We start from the raw sequence: 22,680 nt of genomic DNA on the forward strand, positions 1-22,680 counted from the left end.
GCCCATGGAGGACAGGGAGGTAATTTGAGACAGCCAGCATGGCTTCACCAAGGGCAAGTCCTGCCTGACCAACCACGTGGCTTTCTATGATGGAGTGACTACATCAGTGGACAAGGGAAGAGCTACAGATGCCATCTATCTGGACTTCTGTAAGGCCTTTGACATGGGCCCCCACAACATCCTTCTCTAAATTGGAGAGATATGGATTTGATGGCTGGACTGTTCAGTGGATGAGGAATTGGTTGGATGGTTGCATCCAGAGGGTAGTGGTCAACGGCTCAATATCCAGATGGAGATCGGTGACAAGTGGTGTCCCTCAGGGGTCTGTATTGGGACCAGTGCTGTTCAATAACTTCATCAATGACACAGAGTGAGATTGAGTGCACCCTCAGCAAGTTTGCAGATGACACCAAGCTGAGTGGTGCGGTTGACACACCTGAGGGATGGGATGCCATCCAGAGGGACCTGGACAAGCTCAAGAAGTGGACCCATGTGAATCTCATGAGGTTCAACAAGGCCAAGTGCATTGTCCTGCACCTGGGTCAGGCCAACCCCCAGTATCAAATACAAGCTGGGGAAAGAAGGGATTGAGAGCAGCCCTACAGAGAAGGACTTGGAGGTACTAGAGGATGAAAAGCTGGACATGAGCCAACAATGTGCACTTGCAGCCCAGAAGGCCAACCGTATCTTGGGCTGCATCAAAAGAAGCATGGCCAGCAGGTCAAGGGAGGTGATTCTGCCCCTGTATTTCACTCTCGGGAGACCCCACCTGGAGTACTGCATCTAGCTCCAGAGCCCTCAGCACAGTAAAGACGTGGACCTGTTGGAGCAGCTCCAGAGGAGGGCCACAAAAACAATCAGAGGGATGGAACACCTCTCCTATGAGGACAGGCTGAGAGAGATGGGGTTGTTCAACCTGGGAAAGAGAAGGCTCCAGGGAGACCTTATTGTGGCCCTTCAGTACTTAAAGGGGGCTTATAAGAAAGACGGGGACAAACTTTTTAGCAGGGCCTGTGGCAATAGGACACGGGGTAATAGTTTTAAACTAGAAGAGGGTAGATTTAGACTAGATAAAAGGAAGAAGTTTTTTAGAATGAGGGTGGTGAAACACTGCAGCAGGTTGCCCAGAGAGGTAGTAGATGTCCCATCCCTGGAAACGTTCAAGGTTAGGTTGGACAGGGCTCAGAGCAACCCGATCTAGTTGACAGCAGGTTGCCCAGAGAGGTAGTAGATGTCCCATCCCTGGAAACGTTCAAGGTTAGGTTGGACAGGGCTCAGAGCAACCCGATCTAGTTGAACATGTCCCTGCTCATTGCAGGGGGGTTGGAGTAGATGACCTTTAAAGTTCCCTTCCAACCCAAGCTATTCTATGATCACTCGGTGGTTTCCAAGTGTGGATAGTAACATACATAAATTTCTCCATCCTGACACAGGGTTTCCTTTGTCTTCATCTCCTGTCAGAGAATATGGGAAGCAGCAAAGTATCCTGTTTTCCCAATGACAGAGAAGCAGGTCACACTCTTCATTTCTGAATCACCAACTGTTAAGCAGTTTCTTTCCAAACTATGTCTGTCTCTTGCCTTTAGCCGGGAGTGCATAATTCACACTTGAAACTTCATACAGAAACACACAGCTGCCTCTATCTTCAGACAAGCAGACTGCTCTTTTGACTTCCATTCAAGAGCTTACTCATGCTTTAGTTAATAATTCTTCTCTTCAAAGGTGGCAGATCTTGGAACTCTCCTCCATCCCAGAGACTCACATACATACATTTCTGCACTGTACAGGTGGGGCTGCCAAAGCCATCCCAGTGTCACTGAGTGGATTCATATTTGTAAACGGCTTTTCTTTTCTTTTTCTTCTTCTACTTTGATATTCACACCCTACTGCCCAATGCCTGTGAACTAATCACTTTTAGTAGGACTTACATTCCTTAACTACATTATGTGAGCTCTTAAGCAGTACTTAAGATATCTAAACAGTTTTTCACATACAAGGTTCTTCCAGTAACTCTTCAAATCCCTCTGTTTCTCAATGGATTGTTAAGTACTAGAACAAAAAAAAAAATGCAAATTTCCTTCCCTCCATTTTAACCAGAGTGTCACTCAGGCTACAGCATGTGCTCTGCACATTAGTAGCAGTTAAGCTATAAAAATGAACTAATATGTGTTGTGTAAGATGCATTCATATTTTCAGAAGTTAACAGAACACCAACAGAATGGTTATTTTAACTGCAATTTGCTACAGGTCTTCATTCCAATCCTTCCACTTCTTGAAGCATCTTACCAGTTCCATCATCTGCATCATTCTGACCAGTCTCCCAAATCTCTGATTTTGTCCCAAAGCCATCAGTGGCAGAAGACTCCGTATAGTCTGCAGGGTTAAATGTCCTAGAGTTTTAAAAGTTAAGAAATGGAAGAGAACACATGGGTCATTCAATGAACACAAGTGTCATCATTTTTAGCTGAAGTTGTATTAGATTTAACACCTCGATTTCCACGTAATTTATCTTGATAAATTTGGTTTCAAAAGATTTTTTTTCCCCTCTATGAGCAGATACAGATAAAAAAGGAGAAAAGAAGAGAAAAAAAGCGAGGAGACTGAAAAAAAATTACTGTAGAGAAACTGAATTAAAACAACTGCTTTTTCAGGAATTGTTAACAGCATACCTACTCCTCCCAGTCTTATAAAGCATTAGTTTATATGCACAACGATAAGCCCCTCTCAGTTGATAGTTTCTCAGCAGGTGGCTGACTGATGAGAAACCAGTATCATATCCTTTCAGAGCACCAGACCTGTGCAGGACAGGAGTCGGAACATCAGTAAGATTACTTCAGAATGCACTCCTGACACCAATGCCAAAACACACAGATGCAGCTAAAAGGTGAAAAAGGATTACTGAAGAAAAAACTATTTTCATTTTACCATCTAGAAGTATAAACAAGAAGGATTATTAGAGAAGTAGAATGAGCCTTCTGTTCATCGTGACATCGCTGATATTACACGAAACGTCATTGAAGGCAAACACTAAGTGAAAGTAGTGGAGGCTACACTTCTCTGAAGCAAGTTATTCCAACAAAACTGAGAACAAACTTTAGAGTTGCTGAGTAACTTCTTTTGATTCTGTTTTAGGGTCACTGTATGTCCAAACAGCTAAAGCATGATATCTCAAAAACAGGAGAACGTTTATAGTTGCTAGTCTTTCTGGTTTTATATAGAACTTGGACATTCTACGTTACACTGAAACAAATCTTTTTTTGAAGTGACCTAGGACTATATGCACTACACAGAACTTTCAGCCTCCTAGGTACTATGTGGGTGCTACTGATGGAGAACCCATTTGTACCTAAGTTTGACACATTAACATTGAATGAACTTACATTAGGTTTGTATAGACGTGCCTAGTTAGAAATATTGGTTTGAGACAAAAATAATCCATTAATCATCTAACAGATCTGTGAATTTTTGCATCCATATTGGTTTATCAAACATACAGTAATATTAATACATACAATGGCAATATTAATATTGTCAATTAACATTGCTACTGAGTTTGATCCTTGCCAAAAAATCTGTGCTCTGCATGTTTCTTACCCCATGCCTTGGGCTGAAAACCTCCCTGCTCCTCTCCCTCTGCCACGTCCAAACCCTAGGAGAGAAAACACCATTTAACAGCAACAGCAGAGGAGCCGCCAATCGCTAGTCTGTCACATTAGAAAATGTCACGGGAGGTGATTCTGCCCCTCTACTCCATTCTCGTGAGACCCCACCTGGAGTACTGTGTCCATCTCTAGAGCCCTCAAACATAAGGAGGACATGGATCTGTTAGAGCGGGTCCAGAGGAGGGCCACAAAGATGATCAGAAGGCAGGAGCACCTCTCCTATGAGGACAGGCTGAGAGAGTTGGGGTTGTTCAGCCTGGAGAAGAGAAGGCTCCAGGGAGACCTTATAGCAGCCTTCCAGTATCTGAAGGGGGCATACAGGAAAGACTGGGAGGGACTCTTTGTCTGGGAGTATAGCGATAGGACAAGGGGTATCTGTTTTAAACTGAAAGAGGGGAGCTTTAGCTTAGATATTAGGAAGAAATTCTTTCCTTTGAGGGTGGTGAGACACTGGGACAGGTTGCCCAGAGAAGCTGTGGATGCTCCACCCCTGGAAGTGTTCAAGGCCAGGTCAAATGGGGCTTTGAGCAATCTGGTCTAGTGGGAGGTGTCCCTGCCCAGGACAGGGGGGTTGGAACTAGATGATCTTCAAGGTCCCTTCCAACTCTAACCACTCTATGATTCTATGATTATTAGTTCACTGTTGGTTCAGCTCTCTGAACCAATTCCCTGCTTGCTAAACACCAGAAAACCAGTCACCTTTACACCAGGATAAGCCACCCAAAAAGCCTGTTTTCCACAGCTACCACACTGCTTGCCCCCTGTTTTCTTTTTTGGCTTGGTTAGTTTTAAACTTAGATCAATCCTCTTATACAGTTCAAATGCACCAGGAAACAGACAGGACCAATTCCTCCCAGCAGTAGTGCCAGTTTATGGTTGTAACGTAAAAAGTATAGCTTTAACACTACTCTAAGGTGTGTATATATGGTTTAGATCACAACAGTCAATGGTTACCAAAAAAAAAATTCCTGTGGTAATTCACAATCAGCAATTCTTCTATCAACATTTTTATCTACCCACAAAAAGAGAACAAGTGACTTGGCAGTAGCTCATTAAATCTTCTAGTGAGTCTAAAGGAGTAGAATTTCTTACAATCAATCAGCATATTTAACACAAAAGCAAATGACAGACATCAGGCAAAGAATAAAATTACTGCCCTGCCTCATATAAACCCTCAAAACATTTTTTCACATTCCTTTACGCCTGGATCTACAAACAGCAGCCTACAGTATCAAGGCAGCATTGTTTACTCATTTCTGTTCCAGGAAACCAGGACTGAGGAACTATGTTTAAAGTCGATTCTGATCAACATTACTGCTACTACCCCTTATATAGCCTTATACAGCATTATTTAAAACAATGAACTATTTAAAACATGGTTTTGTTTTCTTCAACATTGTAACTCTGTTCAACTGTGTATTGTTGGGGTGTTTTTTCCTGCTCTCCAGCACATCTCACTCAGTTGACTAGGTTCACATTAGCCATCACTTATTCAATTTACATTTTTATTTTCTGGAATGAGTTCTAGAGAAGTCAACACTTATACCCAGGCAGGTGGCAAGACTTTCTGTTTCCGCTAAGACCCAGTGGGAGTTCAAAAAGCTCATAATCACACAATCAAGTCTTTACTCTGGTACTGTTCATGCATGGAAAGAATCATTCATCTCATTCACAGCGTTTCTTCCCCCAAAACAAACGCACACTACGTGAGAGCATGAGAAAAGTGTGTAGTACCACAACTCAGATGGGAATAGCCCATTAACTTAATAGCCTATTCTGTAGAAAATCCAGTTTGCTGAGCTTGCAGACCTAAATCCTTCCACAGCAACACAGATGCTTTATTTCAAAACTCAGATTTTCACACTGACAGGTTTAACCTTAAAGTGTCTTCATCTAATTTAAGAAAGAGGCCTAAGAACAGCTGAAAGGAAAACAAAATGCAGACTGGAAGGGCAGGCAACATCCTAGATATGTGCTCATCTCACAGTACACAGTTACACAGTAACTGAACAGCCCTGGTCTCTGCTCTGGAAATGCAGAGCCAGCCATCTTCCCAGCAGATGCCAAGGTGACAGAGGCTTAAGCCTTATGAAGACATAAGGAGGCTAAGTATAAAAAGTTTGTATTCTAGGTATTCCATACTACCAAAACAAATACTGAAGTTCTATTTAATAATTCAAATCACTTCTGTCTTATTAGTCATCATAAAGCTAGAAGCATTGGATCAGTTTTATATACTGCATGTACTCTAGTAACCATTTTTAGAAGCACATGCAGAAAACTTTCAACTCAAAAGTTAAGTTTAAAAGAACATAATAACATGTCAAAGCTAAGTTCTGGTTAATCTAAAAAAAAAAAAAATTAATTTATATGACACACAGCTTCCTAACCAATACAGAACCAACTACAGCAAAACTAAATGGACTTCAGAATTTGACCTCCAGAAGGTCTGCTCTACATTCATGTTTTAGAAAAACCATCATCCTTACTAGTTCCGGCAAAGGAAATGCGAAATACATCCTGTGCCAACTGTGCTAATCTTCTAAAACAAGAAAATGTTTAGACATGCAATTCTGGTTACAGAAGCTCTTTTTTTTTTTCCCCCCACCCCAAGGATAGCATATTACTTACCTAAAAAGAGATCAAGAATGCAAGCTGGACTATAGTCAGATATTTACAAAAAGGGTAAGCTGCTTTGCTATCTTATGCAGCCAGCAGAAACCCAAAAAGTTTGAAAGACTCCTTGTCATGCTGATTAAGTTCAAAATTAAAATGTAATGTTTTTCCCTCTCATTTTTATTCCTATTTTGCTAGAAAAAAAAATCCGTCAGCATCCACATTTATGGCATGTTCATGTTGCTCTGTAAAAAAGAAGAGTACTGGGTTCAGTCTTACTCAACATATTCATCAGTGACCTGGATGAAGGGATAGAGTGTACCATCAGCAAGTTTGTTGATGACACAAAACTGGGAGGAGTGGCTGACACACCAGAAGGCTGTGCCGCCATACATTGAGACCTGGACAGGCTAGAGTGTTGGGGAGAAAGGAACCTCATGAAGTTTAAGTGTAGGGTCCTGCACCTAGGGAGGAACGCAGCAGTACAGGTTAAGGGTTGACCTACTGGAAAGCAGCTCTGCAGAGAGGGATCTGGGAGTCCCGGTGGACAACAGGATGACCATGGGTCAGCAATGTGCCCTGGCGGCCAAGAAGGCCAATGGCATCCTGGGGGGCATCAAGAAGAGTGTGGCCAGCAGGTTGAGGGAGGTCATCCTCCCCCTCTACTCTGCCCTGGTGAGGCTGCATCTGGAGTACTGCGTCCAGTTCTGGGATCCCCAGTTCAAGACAGACAAGGAACTACTGGAGAGAGTCCAGTGGAGGGCTACAAAGATCATTAGGGGACTGGAGCATCTCTCTTATGAAGAAAGGCTGAGAAACTCGGATCTGTTTAGCCTGGAGAAGAGAAGACTGAGAGGGGATCTCATCAATGCTTATAAATATCTAAAGGGCGGGTGTCAAGAGGATGGGGCCAGACTCTTTTCCGTGGTGCCCAGCAACAGGACAAGGGGCAATGGGCACAAACGTGAACATAGGAAATTCCATCTGAACATGAGGAGGAACTTCTTTACTTTGAGGGTGACAGAGCACTGCAACAAGCTGCCCAGAGTGGTTGCGGAGTCTCCCACACTGGAGATATTCAAAACCCACCTGGATGCATTCCTGTGCAACCTGCTCTAGGTGAACCTGCTTTGGCAGGGGGATTGGACTAGATGATCTCTGAAGGTCCCTTCCAACCCAAACCATTCTGTGACACTGTGAAGAGGAAGGGAATCACGAAACAGAAGTAAAAGCAACAAATCCATTTTCACCTTGCAAACCAGGAGAATTGCTGCTACACATGAATCTGTAACAATTTCTATGCTGAATCAAGTCCAAAAGTTCATCTACCTGCTATCCTACTATCAGCTACAGTCAATTAGATATCTAGGGAAGAGCACAAGAACTTGTTCTGGTTTGAGGTAAAACAGGACCAATTTTGGTCAGTAACTTTGCTGCTTAGCTGGGCCTCTTCTAACTACTGAAATTAACAGCATATTGTGCTGACAATGTTCCCTCTCTCAGAGTGGTAAGACCTATGTTTATAGTTGATGCCCAGGCATGGTATGCAGAGAGGACCTTGCTTATACTTATTGCTATAACAACCAAGGCCAGCTAAGAAGCAAAGTTACTGAACAAAATTGGTCCTGTTTTACCTCAAACCAGGACAGAACTGAAAGCACAGTGCAGTTTCTCTGGACACTCTCCTGGTCTTCAGCTATTTGTGCTCAGATTTCTTCAGCCAAAGATAATTTACATACATCAAAATCCTCAATGTTTTTTCCTTTTCTTGCTGTGGTTCTTTTTGTAGGATGAAATTGTCAAGTCTCTCTGTGTGTAAGTTTTCAGCACACACATCTTATTGAAAAGAGTTCCCCAGGTTAACTACATGTATGAAGAACCACCTCTGTAAGTTCATTTTGAACCTGTAACCCACTAATTTAATTTAATATTCCCTCATTTGCATTCTTACTTGGAGTGATCAATTGATTTCCCCACAGAATCTTCTCCGCAGAAATTTTAGATCTCTACCATATACCCACTCAGCCCTCTCTTTTGCAGGTGGAAAAGTCCTAGTCTGCTTGTTCCTCACACCCCATAAATGCAACCTTCCCAGTACCTTCAAAAGCCTTTTCTAGCTCTACCACATCCTTTTCAACATGGAGTGGAGGACAGTGAGAGAAACAGACCTGCACTTAAAATTGAAAATCTGAGAACAGTACAAAACAGCAGCATGAAAAAAAATGCGCCTGTAAAGTTTGTCAATTTGTATATAACACTGCAGCTGATTAAAACACAAATGAGGAAACATTTCTAGAGCTGACAGTCCTAAAGACATAACCATCTTCTCCCATAATTCCTTCACGAGATTGCATTCCAGTTACAAATCCTTGCAATACTGACACATAAATATAATCACTTTGATGCAATTTCTATTCATCACCATTATAGGATTTTTACATCTAAATTAAGCTCATTCAAGAAATTCATTTCTGAAAAGAAAGACAGATGGGAAGGCCATCTTAAAAAAAAAAAAAAAAAAAAAAGAAATTCCTTCTCTCCTTTCCAAGCCAAAGTTTACACCCTTAGTTTAGCAAGCAAAGATTAAGGGCAGAGCAATTTCAGCTAGGATGTGTCCTGAAACACATCCTGTGATACATTTTTGCTTTCTGTTAATCAGTCAATAACACATATCTACTTCAAATCCCTTATCTCCTGCATACCAGCAACCAGTGGTGTTTCTATACTGTATACCTCCTACCCTATAAAGTTGCAAGGAATGTCACACAGGCATTAATGGAAGATCTACTGCACAATGAAGCTAGTGCCTACAGCACCAAGGCTGAAATACTCAGTATCAGGGTTTTTCACCCTCAGTAAACAGCACATTATCACTACAGTGACAATCCCATTTCCACTATTTTCAGTGCGTAACATTTCTTAAAATTAGGTTGTTCTACAGTGAAGCAGTAATACTATGGCTCAGCAAATCTTCCCCTAGAAAGCAGCCAGTAAGATAACTCCAGCTTGAGAAAGTAGCTTAAAATAACGAGACAGTGCATTGCTCAGATATTAGCTGATCCCTACACACACAGAGTGCATGAAACATTTCTAAAAAAAGGGTTCTGTGGTGATTACCAGCAATCTATTTACTTTCAGCTGAAGTGCTTTATCCCATATTTGACTACTCTGTGTAACAGAAAAGAAAGACTACTAAATGAAATGGCAGGAAGCTTTTTTAATTATTTCTACTAATATCCAAAGAAGGTCATGCATCCCTAAAATACCGAGAAGTGAATTATACAGCTTTATACAAATTCCTGCAGATTTCAAGGGCTCGCATTATAAAATTAAATTAGGTATTTCCTGCCACAGAATACACACACTTGTAATACAATGATCCTGAAGTCGTTCAACGGGTTTATCACAGACAGTTGAGAACACTTCATTAAGATACTTTGCTCACATGAACGTACACTCTAAAATATTTGGTAGAGAGATACAGTAATACTACGCACACTAAGCCAGTGAACAGAAATTGAAGTTGTTCTATTTCTTCAGTCAGATATGTCAGTTTGATCTGATGATTAAGTGCTTTGGCTTGAGACATACAATATTCATTTAGAGAGCTACAGTGTTGACAACAAAAGCAGTGTATTGTTCATAAGCTTACAAAGCAAAAAATAGACTGCATTTGAAATTAACCTTTAAGTTTCACCCAACAATTTAGGAAATCCTACATTTATATTTATAATTTGAGTATAAAGGATTATTTTATAAAACAAATAATCAAAATACTTACATTCCATCTATTAACAATGCTAACATACCAAAACCTGTAGCTGTACACTATCCCACACCCTCCTCTGCAAAACTACCTCTCTACACACACCATTTGGTATTTACTGATTCACAGGCACAATGTGTGCCTGAACATTCTCAACATGTGCCTGAACATTCTCAAAACCCTCTGAGAGCTACATGTCTTTGCATCTTTCCACTCCTTCAAGATGGAGATCTGGAGACAATGAAATTGAATGTGCCTATCTTTGAATGCTTTGTTACTGGATATTCCAAAGAGAAGAGAATCCTTTGAAGGCAGAATTTTTCATGACTCAGACATTATTTAAGTACATTAGCTCTGCTGTGCACTTTATCTATTTAACTCATTTAATACCCGCTTCCCCACACAATCTGCGCTGTACCTAGGCTACTTATTTTCATTCCTCCTGCTCTATGAAAAAACAAGACTCTTTCTACTCCAACCCATGAAAATCCAAACCAACTACACATCCCTTGATTCCACAGCAAATCCATTTTCAACATATTTCTTATCTCTTCTACAGGATAGGATCAGAGTTGTACCTAAGACACTGCAGTATTCTTTTTCCACAGTTCTCCTCATCCCAACTCTTCCATCCCAAATTCCTTCTCTTACCAAAAAGCCTCTAAGGTGGCTTGTACTTTGTCTGATTGAGTACTGAAAACAGAAGTCAAACCTGACAACTGAATCCACCCCAAATAAACAGCGCAAGTACACATCAAATCCCTCCCTGAGAGCCCTACAGATGGAATCTTGTACTCTCCTGCTGCCAAGGTACATTCTGAGGAGCCCAGTGCACTCCCAACTCACATGAGGCTGGCAGGAGTCGATCTGGGAAAACAGCTCTCCACAGCCAGAGCACACCAGCCTGCTACACAGGAAATTACCATAAAGGTGATTTGTGTCAATTCTTTTAAGTTGTTCTGAGACAAAGACGTGACAAGGAGTAAGGGAGGGGGGTGTACCTTAAATTAAAGGTGGCTGAAGAGCTTATGGAATCAAAGGATAACCAACAAATGCTTAAAAAGAAGCATTTAAAGAAATAAATGGGAGAGTTCCATTTCAGGACATGAAATCAGTGCCAGTCCCACACCAATGCCACTATCTCACCTCTCCCACGGCCATGTTTCCCACGGTCTGAAGGCTTGTCTCCTTGATTGTTGTCCACTCCATTCTCTTCAGCTCTAACTGTGGAGAGAGCACAGCTTAAGAGAAGCTTTAGAGACTCATACATAAGACAATATAGCCATCTGCTTAACCCGAACCCCAAAAGAAAAGGCAACTTTTTAAAGTGGGCTGGTCAACAATCTCAGTCACCCCTCTTCTTTGGGGGCCTAACTACAAGCAAATCGTTTACTTCACACTGGACAATTAGGAAGCAAAATATCGGGGGGGGCGCTGGGTGGCAACAGTGAAAGAATAAGGGATAACCAAGAACACCAACTCTTCTCCTGTCTGCCCATACCACATCCCTGTACAACCAGGGAAACTTAGAAGAAAAAAACTCTCCTCTGTATTTAAATCAGAGGGATGACAACTGGGTGAAGGTGAGGCATTAGAAAAACACTGTAACTTAACTATTCTGTGGAAAACTCCTGAGGAGGTATTCTGAAAGATGGCTGGTGTCTTGAAGAAAAAAAGAAAAAAACAAAAGAAAAAAACAGACTGGCCACTTAAAACACTGCTGAGATTTTGTACTGCACAACTTTTCTTAATGGCAGCACCAAAATCATCAATGCTTGGAGACTGGAAAGCTGGGAAGAGAATATCAAGATTTGGTAGCCATCTCAAAAAATCTTTAATTCCAGTTTATAAAAAGAGACAAGCAGCATTTGGCTCTGACAAATTTTGCTTCTCACTTTCATTTTGATGGATCCAATTTCAATGTGTTCTAAGCATAGCTGCAAATTTCATGAATATTTTTTCCTATCTTGACGTTACTCTATTCTACAAAGATTTAGATCTTCACTGGCACAATATTTGAATATATTTCGATAATGAATTAGAAGAGTTGGTTAATATTGTAAATATTTTTCCTGCTTAAGTGAAAAGTAAACTTTTTTTTCATTCTGGTTTCTCTGCTCATCTATCAGTGTTGTGTATGGCCCTTACAGGCAATGTATACAGCTTTGATAACGCTGATAAAACTTAGAGAAAAAAGTAACATGTATCCAATGGTGATCTCATGTGACCTAACTTGGAAACATCAGTTTGCTTTTGTACAATGCATTATTGCACCTGTATAAACTGTAGCAAATTTTTAAATGTTTCAACTTTCAAAGAATTTTCTCTGTTGTAGAAACTCACCTTTGGTTGGCTTATGTGAATAATATATGCTAGAGATTATTAATGTCTTTTCATTCCCCTTATGAGAAGATGAGAACATCTTCAGGTTCTCCCATTCATAAAAGGAGATGGAGTCAAAGCTGAATAATTTTTTCATTAAAAGAAACAAAAAAGTATCAGCTGTGCAGCAACATACTTGCTCTCAAGCAGTCTTACAAAGACTCAACTCTAAAACTTACGTAAAGAACAGCAATTTGTACAAGATCAATTAATCAAAGAAGGACAGAAATTTAAATTAAATTGAGCATCTCTGAATAAGCACAGACCATCCCAAAACCAAGTCACATAGACAGATCGAGCATACCTGTCGCAAAAACAAGTTACGATCCCTTCAGTGCCGAGCTATAGCTCGGACAGACTTTACTCCATTAAACATCTGCTCTCAACTCAGCCAGTTTCAGCTGCAAGAAGTGTCTGAATCTTTAAAAATGAACCCCTATACGTACACTCTCGTCCACGGCTGCCTCCTCTTCCCCGTCTGTTGGAACTTCCCCGTCCACGACTCACTTCTCTGTCCCCTCGTTTTTCTCTGTTCTCTTTGTTTTCTGAACTTTCCTTTCCAAGGCTTTTCTTTTTCCCCCCTACAGTCTCCCAAGAAGCCTATTAGGATAGAATAGAATTAGATACAAAAGTCAAAAAGGAGGAGACAGCTCTCAATGCATACTTCAACCTCTCATCCCTCCAGTTCATAGGAAAAAACCACAGGTATTTGCATGACATCACATATGTAATACCTTGCAAACTACATTGATACAAATGGAAACACAGGCTGTATTTTTGAGAATAAATGAGAAAAGTTTTAGAAGTTGGATTTTCTTATGAAATTTGAGAATCCCAAATATTTCTGGCGATAATGGACTTTCAGTAGTTCAAGGAAGCTTAGATACGACCACGATGCAGAAAATCTGTAAAGCAAGCAACAGTTTCCCTCTCAACTACCTCCATAAATCTAGCAAGGGAGCATGCACAGAGCTATCTTTTTCTCCCAAGAAAATGAAAAAATGCTTATAAGCATCATTGAACAATAGACTGCTGAGAATAAGTACATGGGGGGGGGGGGTAACTATTATCCAGATGTACTAGAATTCAAGCACCAAGAGACAGAATGGCAGAACAACTTGGGAAAACTGGGGCCATGATAAGCCAGACCATCCATTCTTAACAGCTACAGGTCATCACACACAACAAATTACAGGAAAAACTATGTCTAAACAAGACAAGGGATCAAGGTTCAAACATCAGGCTTCAGCTTTAATAATAAACTCCATCTTTAAAATAAATTCAAGGATCGTATCAGCTCTATAGTTGAAAATAAAATGATCAAAACACTTGCTAAGAACAGCACAGCAACTCATATTATGCAATTGCATGGTTAGTCTATTGAGCCATAGTTGCAAAGCAAAGAAGAAAAGTATTATTTACAAACCATTAAGATGGCAGAGAGGTTTATATATACATCCCCATCTCTACTCTAGGTAAGGTATTTAAGTGGGAAATTTGCATATGCAAATAAGGTGCCATCAACTGTGAAGCACTACATAGAGCCATGACCTCTGACAGGCACCTGCATCAAACAAAAAAGGTTGGCTTTTAGGTACTTCTAGGTCCTGTCCTCTTTCTTCTCAATTCGGACAACAACAATTCAGAAGCCCTCATGAGGTAGGCAATGACCAGCTAGTCCAAGCTGCCTAGAATTGAGAAAACTAATGCTACTGAGAAAGCAGATAACAAAGCAGTTTACAAGCATAAACTCAATGTTTCGGTGTCTCCTTTGAGAGACTAAGTACTAAGAGAATTGGTTACTCTCTAATTTTTGACATGGTATAGGTGAGAAAGAAGGCTGAAATCACTTTTCAATTTTGTCTCCAGTATAGAAGACTACACTGCCATAAGCTAACATAGGTGAAGCACAAAACTGAGTTTGAGCAAACCCTTCAAGTTGAAGGCCCACTGTCCTGGTTTGAGCAACACAGGACTAATTTCTCTTCTAATGCTTGGGAAGACCGCACTTTTAGAAGACTCCAGTGTCTGAATTTGGGAAAATATTTACTTTGTAGCCACCTATGGTGTGTGGGTTTCAAGGTCTCAGTGTTTTCAAGCTTGACAGGTGCAAGGATGAGGAGGAGCAAGACCCGGGCACTTGGCCCAAGCTGGCCAACAGGGTTATTTCATACCATCAATGTCACATTCACTATAAATTAGAAACCTTGCTGCAAAGTTCTCTCTCTCCCTTGATGGCTGCGATCCAGAGAACTTCTTGCCCCGGTGCCAGACCCCTGAGGCCTTCCCTTCCTCCTGAAGCCGTAGCGCTCGCAGTGTCCGACATTTGCTCTCCACTGCTGGGAGCGCACAGCTTCCTACTGATAGAATTGGCTGAGTATAGTCTTTGCATATTCTGTATTGGTGTCGGGATCAATATTGGTTCTTTAGTGCTGTTAATGTTAATTATCTAATCTTATTCTATTAAATCTGTTTATACTTCAACCCTTGGGTTTCCTTGTTTTTTCCCCGATTTCTCTTTCCCGGGTGGGGAGGGGTCATTGGGCGACAGAATGATTGTCTAGATGACAATAAATTGTTGTGGGTTTCTCAAACCGTAACACTCACAAACTTCCATAAAGAAGAATAAATTTCTTCATGCTCTGATGAGGACTCCCTTCTAATTAATACTCCTTCCTCCTTGAGCCCTTTAAGTTCTCTGTATTTGTTTCTGAGTTGCTTTTGTCTACAAAGAGCAGTGGGTTCAGAGGGACTTGTCAAAAGAGCAAAACATATGGATATATTGCTTCTAATTGATAAATGAGTTCAGAAAGTTTCTTCCATGTCATGATCACTTATAACAATTTGCTAAAGTAAGAAAGCATTTAATATTCTCTAAGCAACCAGAAAACTATTTTCAACTAGAAAATGGCAAATACGAGAAGTACAAGAGAACACAAAACCAGCACATTACCAAGACAGATTTAATCAAGGTGAGATGCTCTCTTCTACTCCCAACTTACCAGCTTTCTCAGTATTATATACTTCTGTGTTTTAGATGACCTCAACTCTTATAAATGAAAAAGGGATAGAAAAGTAAGTCCCCTCAGTCAGAACGGTATGTGTTCTAGATTTAGGGTGTGTGGGGGAGTAAATTTCCTCATTAACCGTAAGCCAGAATACACATCCTGACAAATCCAGGAAACACTGAATGTTCAGCATTAAGAAAAGAAGTCCAGGTTTCTTTCCAAATTTAGATGAGATGGAATCTAGTTTACTGCCCCAGATAAACTGTAAGAAGTCCCTCCAGCAAAAACTTGAACTGCAGCAAGACATATTTTCCTGATATCTCTTGGGATAAAAAAAAAATGCTCTGTGCAACATTGTAAATGACATTATTTGTTCTTATATACATGTTGTTTAGTCTCCTCTTTGTTTTTCAATAGTCATGCAAATGAGCAACACAGTGAAAGGAGCAACTACTTGCTGTATCCTCTTCTGCCATTAGTAGTATTGTCAATGCAACTTTCAGATGTGGAAACCTCCTCCAACTTCAATACTGGCAATGTATGCCTACAGAAGTTGCATGACTTAAAATATCTGCCTGTCCTTTAGGTTTATAAAGATTGCCCTTTGTGGCAAACACTTAGACTCCAGTCTCAGGGTTGTGGAGGTGCTGCAGAGTAACTACAAACGTTGAAGCAAAAAACAGGCCTGTGTCTGACAGAGCGCCGAGTTCTACTGCAGAGTTAAAATTGCTGCATGTAAACGAAAGCCAGAGGACTCTGCAAGAGACCAGCTGAACACTCAAAACGTTTTCAAAGTTCAGCCTACTCTAAGGTATGCATGCAGTAGAGAAGCTGTCCCGGTCTCCATTTCCTTCAAAAGAATTTGAACAGAGACATGGAAATCGAAAGCTTCAGAAATAAGACTTTCCCAATCACTCCTAAGTAGAAAGGCACAGCAAACAGAAAGAGCAGTTTAATATGAAAGTAAAACCTTACCGTGTCTGAACTTCCTTCCAGCAGTATGTTGATTGCTCTGTTCACATCCCCATTACAATCATGTAGCGCCACTATGCACTCATCCTGGTTTTTTCCCGTCACTTCCATAAGCTGGCAGTAAGAGTCAGACATGTTAAAATATCCAAATTATCATCATAAGAAAATAAGAGTTAGTACCACCAGATTCCAAGAAAGCGCATAGCTACTGTGTCAGAGCAAACTAAAATCCTAAATAAAGGTATCTGCATTTACAGATCTGCTTGGGGTTCAGATAAGAAACAGGATGAAACACAGATTAAATAGTATTCAAGAAAGCACTCTTTTGCACCTTTTTTTTTTTCCTTTAACTTCATGCTTGCAGCAAATGCTGTCAACCCCAGAGATAGCAGTATATGAGGGTAAAGATGTAAAAGAACAGGATAGCTCCAGTATCGTCTTCTCTCCCTCCCCAAACATCTCCCTCTTTATCCCACTGTGTGAGAACAGACATAAGTAAGGTAAGCCATGGCTGAGAACAGATTCATCTGGAAAAACATCCAGACTAAGAAAAGGTTATTTTTCAACTAGATCAGCTCCCTCGATCCATTTCAGCATAAGGCCACACAAAAGGCATAAATGATGGCTGCTTAAGGTGACCTAGTACTGAATTATGCTCTGTGGAGCTGCAGTGCACATCCTTCGGAATGTGAGATGGAAATAATCAGTCTGTCATAGGACATCCAGCAACTTCATCCAAAGGAAAAAAAAAAAACAAACTACATGAGCTAGAAATATATACGCACAATGTAAAATATTGGAGATTTCCTAGCAGAAGTTAATTCTTATCCTTCCCACCATCAGAGCTACAGGCACTATATTGACGAGGGTCCTTTCGCTTCAGGAAGTACAAGACTTCACTTCTGGCACAGCAACAGAACAAGTTTATAACAAGAACAAAAAGCACTTAATGCTTCAGAGGAGGTTTTACAAAGGAAAAAAAAATAATCAAGAAATCTGCTCCTCTGTTGCATTAATGCATTCACGCTAATTCTTCTCTCCTTCTGGGTGTACTCCTAGGTTCTTTGTGAGTTGTGATGCGTTCACTAGGACAAAATCACTGATACCCAGAGCAGAACAGGGACCCAGATTCTCAGTACTGCTTGAATTAATGGTCTCAGCTATAATTCGGTAATGGAAGCTCGAGCATCTACACCTGAAATTCAGCATGGTAGAGGAAATGGTGTGAGATTTAATTTTCACAGGTCAATTCTATCATTTTAATGCATACACAGATCTGGCAGGTCAAATTATTATTTTTTTTAAATAACACTTCAATTCACCTTTAAGCTATGAATAGATTTTTACTTTTCCTGAAAACCAGCCAAGATATTAACAAACTCAGTTTACACAGGTGACATTTTTCGTGTGTGTGTGTACATGTGGAGAAGCTGAATGCACTCCTTATTCTGACGATCATTAGGCATCAGGACCATACTAGAGAGATACAGTCTGGAAGAGACATCAGCACAGAAGAGTTTTGGATTGAAGGCTTGTCTACAAAGGACAATACACCGGTATAACTACACAGCCAGAGCTATATTACCATACAATTTCTTGTAAACAGACTTTGCAGTGCAATAAGAGCACCTTTTCCTAGTTAAAATTACATCCTTCTGAAAAAGGTTTCATCTAAATCAGAAACATACACTCTAGCTCCAAAATGTAAGCCAGCTTTGGAGCACATTATTGAAGGGCATAAAAACTCTGTACCATAAGAAACATACTTGTTTCACTTTATCTTCAAAATCTGCATCGTTCTTATCATAGATCATCTGAGCAAGGCGAATCTGTTCTGCTGTTGCCTGAAAAATGCAAACATCCAATAAAGTACACAAAAGGTAACAATATATTTTTAAAAGTATCTCCTAGTGTCACCATATTTTTTTTCTCCAGATTCTCAAAAAGAACATATACAACAAGCAGAGAGGTGCTATGGGGAAGGGATTAACATCTAATCTATGTCCATTTTATAGTTAAAGTTAGCTGGGACAGAAGCAATTTCAACATTTTCTAACATGTTTGAACCACAGTTAAAGGTCACCACGTAGACAAGACAACCATATAATAAAATAGAATTTACCACAGAAGCCTACGCTTTGAAATTATTACTTTTATTTAGTATCTACCACTCCAGAGTTAGTTTTCAGAGTTAGAGTTTTAGCATAACAAACTGGCAATGATATTTCTAAATTAACCACATCTCTGATGATTCCTGCTCACATCACCTTCCACAACCCTCCCAACAACAACCTGACTCTGTAGTTTTATGAGCACTTAAAGAGACCGAGTCATGCCTCAAGATTTTGCCCATGAACAGCTGCACTTATTTTCTTTATAAGCAAATACTGGTCTCTAAAAACTGCTAAAGGATCTTGATAATGATGAAATATTTGGTGCTTCTGTAACATTTCTGGACAACAAATCCATGCTAGCAACTTCTCCAAAAGCTGAAAGATTAAAATGGATGAATGCCATACATCTGTGGAAAGGTCCTCCAGTGATACTCAGTGCAACCTCTCACTGAGAGCATGTCCCATCAGAGGAGCTGCTTGGGGCCAGAGATCCCACAATCTCTCTAATCCATGACCATGTTCATGGTAAACATTTTTTTTTTTTTTTTTTTTTTAAAAAAAACAGATGGCATTTCCAGGGTTCTAACTTGTGCCATTGTCTCTCAGAGAAGAGCCTGTCTTTACCTTTTCTATACCCTTTCATGAGGTATCTGAATAGAAGATACAGCCTTGCCTTGCCGTCTTAGGGCTGAACAAATCCAGCTCCCTCAGCCACCACTCATTCATCCTGTGCTCCAGCCTCTCAACCATCTTCACAGCTCTTCACTGGACTTGCTCCAATCTGCCAATGTGTGTCTTGTGTCAGGGAACCGAAAACTGGGCAGAGTACTCCACTGCTGTCTTACAAATGTCAAAAAAGGGGAAAACACCACTTCCATCAACCTGCTTGCTATATTCCTGCAGCCTTACTTATTATAAAACAAAACCAAATCCAACTTCATCTGTTGACAGTCACTTTTTAAATCCACACATTAGCATGAATCGCCACTATGCAAAGCGCTGCAACACAAGGAGATAAGGGCTTGAGCTCACATAATTAATACTGTACAAAACAGGAGCCCCTTCCTGTTAAAGAAAACAGTCTAGAAAACAGTAATACACAATTTCCCAGGGGAGCACCTCTAGATTGATGCACAGCAGAGAACTGAGGCAATTCTTGAATTGAGTCCAATTTTAAGAAGTACCTGACAAGAAAACGAGCTGCCAGGAGCAGAGACATTTTGCACTCTGTAACTCAGACAAACATACAACTTAACTACTCTGCTACTGAGGATCAAGACAATGGGGTAAAAGCTTAATTTCAATCTTGCAAATACTCAAAATAATTTTAGTCTGCTGGTGGACAACCATCTTCATTTCACTTTGGGAAGACACTGCACAAGAAGTTTAGGATTTTGTGACTCGCAGATATGCTGAATCATGCTGTAGAACGCAGCATGCATCTAATGAAGCTTTTCCCACCCACCCAAATTCCTCTATCGACCAGAAATCTTCTAGCATCATGAGGCTGGCATATGGAAGAGCTGATATCTGAGGACACTGAGGTCACAGGACAGAAATCCTGACACAGGCACAGGCAAAGAATTCCTCACTGATAGGAAATGTCGCTGAAGAACACAAAGCTCCTTCAGAGATAAGAATACAGGAACAACTTAATGCTGTGCTAGATTACTGAGCAATTAAAGCAAGATATAAAACAGGTTGTGATTTTCCCCCGCCTTTTCTCAATTTTTACTGACTTAGGGAAGAAATGCATATCATTACATGCTCACTTTCAACTCAAAGAAGATTATATAGGACCTACCTGTACTACTTGTTTCTGTGGTTGTGTTGGCTGTGTAGTTGAAATTTGCATTTTGTCCCGAGTGCCCCGGGTACGTTCACTGCCCACCGAAGTCATCATATACAGTATATACAAAACAATGTATGTACAAAATAGAAAATCTGAAAGAGGAAGAAAAAAAAAAAAAGAATAAAAGAGCACAAGTTAAATCAGGGTACTGATTCAATACCCAGATAATATACAAATGCAGTAGCTTTAACTCTTCCTGCCTTTACCACGAACTCTATGCAGAAACTCCTGAGAAAGCAGCTTTAATACACTATTATTGGATTTATCAGTCTTTACAGTAAAGGAGGAAGTGCCAGGGATAAAAAGCATTTTTGTCAGCTGATTGGGACCTGTCTAGATCTGTACTTCCAGACGACATCCAAATCTCACAGCTTTTCCCAGTTATTTAACTTTTCTATCCGCTACTCTGCTGAAATTCCAGCTCCAGTTGTATCATTCCTTAAATTCCTGTAATACCTGCTATCTTGTTTTGCTGCCTGAAATTTAACCACTCATATACCTACTCAGAACACCAACACAAAAATCACATTCACAAACCAGGCCGTTCCATTCTTCCCTATTATTAAACTGCTTTCCTGCACACATACGGAGGTTGTGGCCAATGCCCCCTCTACTTCTCACCTCTCATAAACGAGAGAAATTATGATCCTTGCCTTTAAATACAGCCTCTGTAGCCAGTATTTTTGGTTTACGTTCTCCCTCATACTTAAAGAAATTATTTACAAAACTACCTATTACCCTGCCTTAAACATACCTTTGTTGTATGGCAACAAAGAAACTCAAAAGAAAACTCAAATCACACACACAGCCCCCACTGCTATCCCATTTGTGGCAGTCAGCTTTCATTCTCATTCATCCTCTACCATTAAAATTACTTTGAAACAAGAAATTTATTATTCCCCCATGTTTGTACAGCATGCAACACAAGGTTAATTGACAACTATCGTTTATAGTAGCTATGTGTCCTGGTTCCGGCAGGGATGGGGTTAATCTCCCCAGGAGCCGGCAGGGGGATGGTAGACCATCCCAAGTGACCCATGCCCGGGCTATAAGAGGAGCTAGCCGGGGAGAAGAGCAGTTGTCACTCTGGGGTGGGCTACAGTGGTGTGGGTACAGTCGGTGTGCTTGAGGTGTGCTTCCTGGTGGTACTGTAATTGCGTTTTCATCTTTTCTTTTGCTGTTCTGTTAAATTACATTCTTTTAACCCACGAGTTTTGCCCTGACGATTTCTTTTTCCACGACTGTGGGAGTTGCGCGAGCAGCTGCGTGGTTCTTTGTTGCTGGCTGAGGCCAAACCACGACAGTCCTTTTTGGCACCCAACGTGGGGCCCGAAGGGTTGCAATAACAAATTTCTTGTATCCATTTCCCATATTGGTTAGATAGTTGCCGGTTACAATGTTACTTCGTTTGTTTGCGTGGCTGTGCTTTGCAAATTCTTATATGCTCTATCTACTCCCTGTGATGCTGTTTGTTATCTCGGGGAGAGGGATCAGGATTATCATTTTGCTGTCATGTGCAATATCAGCTTATGATATGATAACATCACTACTGAAGTGGCTTTGTTGGGGTGTCTATGCAGTATTGCTGTCTTGTCCATACCTTGGTTACCATCTTTCAGAAGTTATTAATAATATCACCCAATCTATGGGAGAAACAGGGGGAGATACTTTCCCCAGCTCTTTTGCCTCCCTTTTCTCCTTTGGGCCAGATATGACACCTCTTGAGAACTTTGAATATCCTTGGGATGCTCAAACCAGCATGTTTCTATTGCTATGCCTGCTGAATGTTTTTCAGATCTTGTTTAGGGTTAAGCAACTGTTTAAGTCTACCACCCAGAGATCTGCCCCAAGGCTGGATAGTCAGGGGTGGCATGGCATGTGGGAGAACATGGGCAGGTATCTAGAGAATTTCTCAACTCCAATGGTTTGGGACTTCACCCTCGAACAACTCCAGGACCCTGATAAAGTAATAGAATATTTGAAAGGAAAATGCTGTGGCTACTCCAGAGAGGCACAACTTACGGCACTGTGCTGGGCCCTGGCCAGTATCTACCAAACACTGCTCAGTAATATGCAGGACCCTCAGGGGAAAGAGAGGGAAACCAGATTGGCAGACAATGTGGCTACTCCGACCCCGGTGCCAGACAATGTGGCTACTCCGACTCCAGTGGCAGACAATGTGGCTACTCCGACCCCGGTGCCAGACAATGTGGCTACTCCGACTCCAGTGGCAGACAATGTGGCTACTCCGACCCCGGTGGCAGACAATGTGGCTACTTCGACCCCGGTGGCAGACACTGCAGCTATT

The 22,680-nt window shown here is 40.9% G+C and overlaps 1 protein-coding gene across 1 annotated transcript; it reads right to left on the reverse strand.

The window, feature by feature from the left end:
- Window positions 1-2,251: 2,251 nt before the first annotated feature.
- Window positions 2,252-20,461, reverse strand: LOC104295714 (ubiquitin-associated protein 2-like). Its single transcript, XM_009895491.1, has 7 exons — window positions 20,325-20,461; window positions 18,173-18,250; window positions 16,410-16,520; window positions 12,873-13,026; window positions 11,191-11,268; window positions 3,595-3,649; window positions 2,252-2,390 (listed from the first exon to the last, which is right to left on the reverse strand). Exons 1-7 carry the CDS (start codon window positions 20,421-20,423, stop codon window positions 2,252-2,254), a joined length of 714 nt encoding a protein of 237 aa, XP_009893793.1. The 5' UTR covers window positions 20,424-20,461.
- Window positions 20,462-22,680: the final 2,219 nt, after the last annotated feature.

Source organism: Charadrius vociferus, unplaced genomic scaffold, assembly GCF_000708025.1.
Source record: "Charadrius vociferus isolate BGI_N301 unplaced genomic scaffold, ASM70802v2 scaffold462, whole genome shotgun sequence".
Classification (NCBI taxonomy): domain Eukaryota; kingdom Metazoa; phylum Chordata; class Aves; order Charadriiformes; family Charadriidae; genus Charadrius; species Charadrius vociferus.

Excerpts from the sequence above, each read along its gene's own strand:
- LOC104295714 (XM_009895491.1), bottom strand. The coding sequence starts at position 20,423 with ATGATGACTTCGGTGGGCAGTGAACGTACCCGGGGCACTCGGGACAAA. Across the intron at positions 18,251-20,324 it reads CACAGAAACAAGTAGTACAG|GCAACAGCAGAACAGATTCG; the intron begins GTAGGTCCTATA and ends TGCATTTTTCAG. Across the intron at positions 3,650-11,190 it reads GAAACATGGCCGTGGGAGAG|GGTTTGGACGTGGCAGAGGG; the intron begins GTGAGATAGTGG and ends TTTCTCTCCTAG.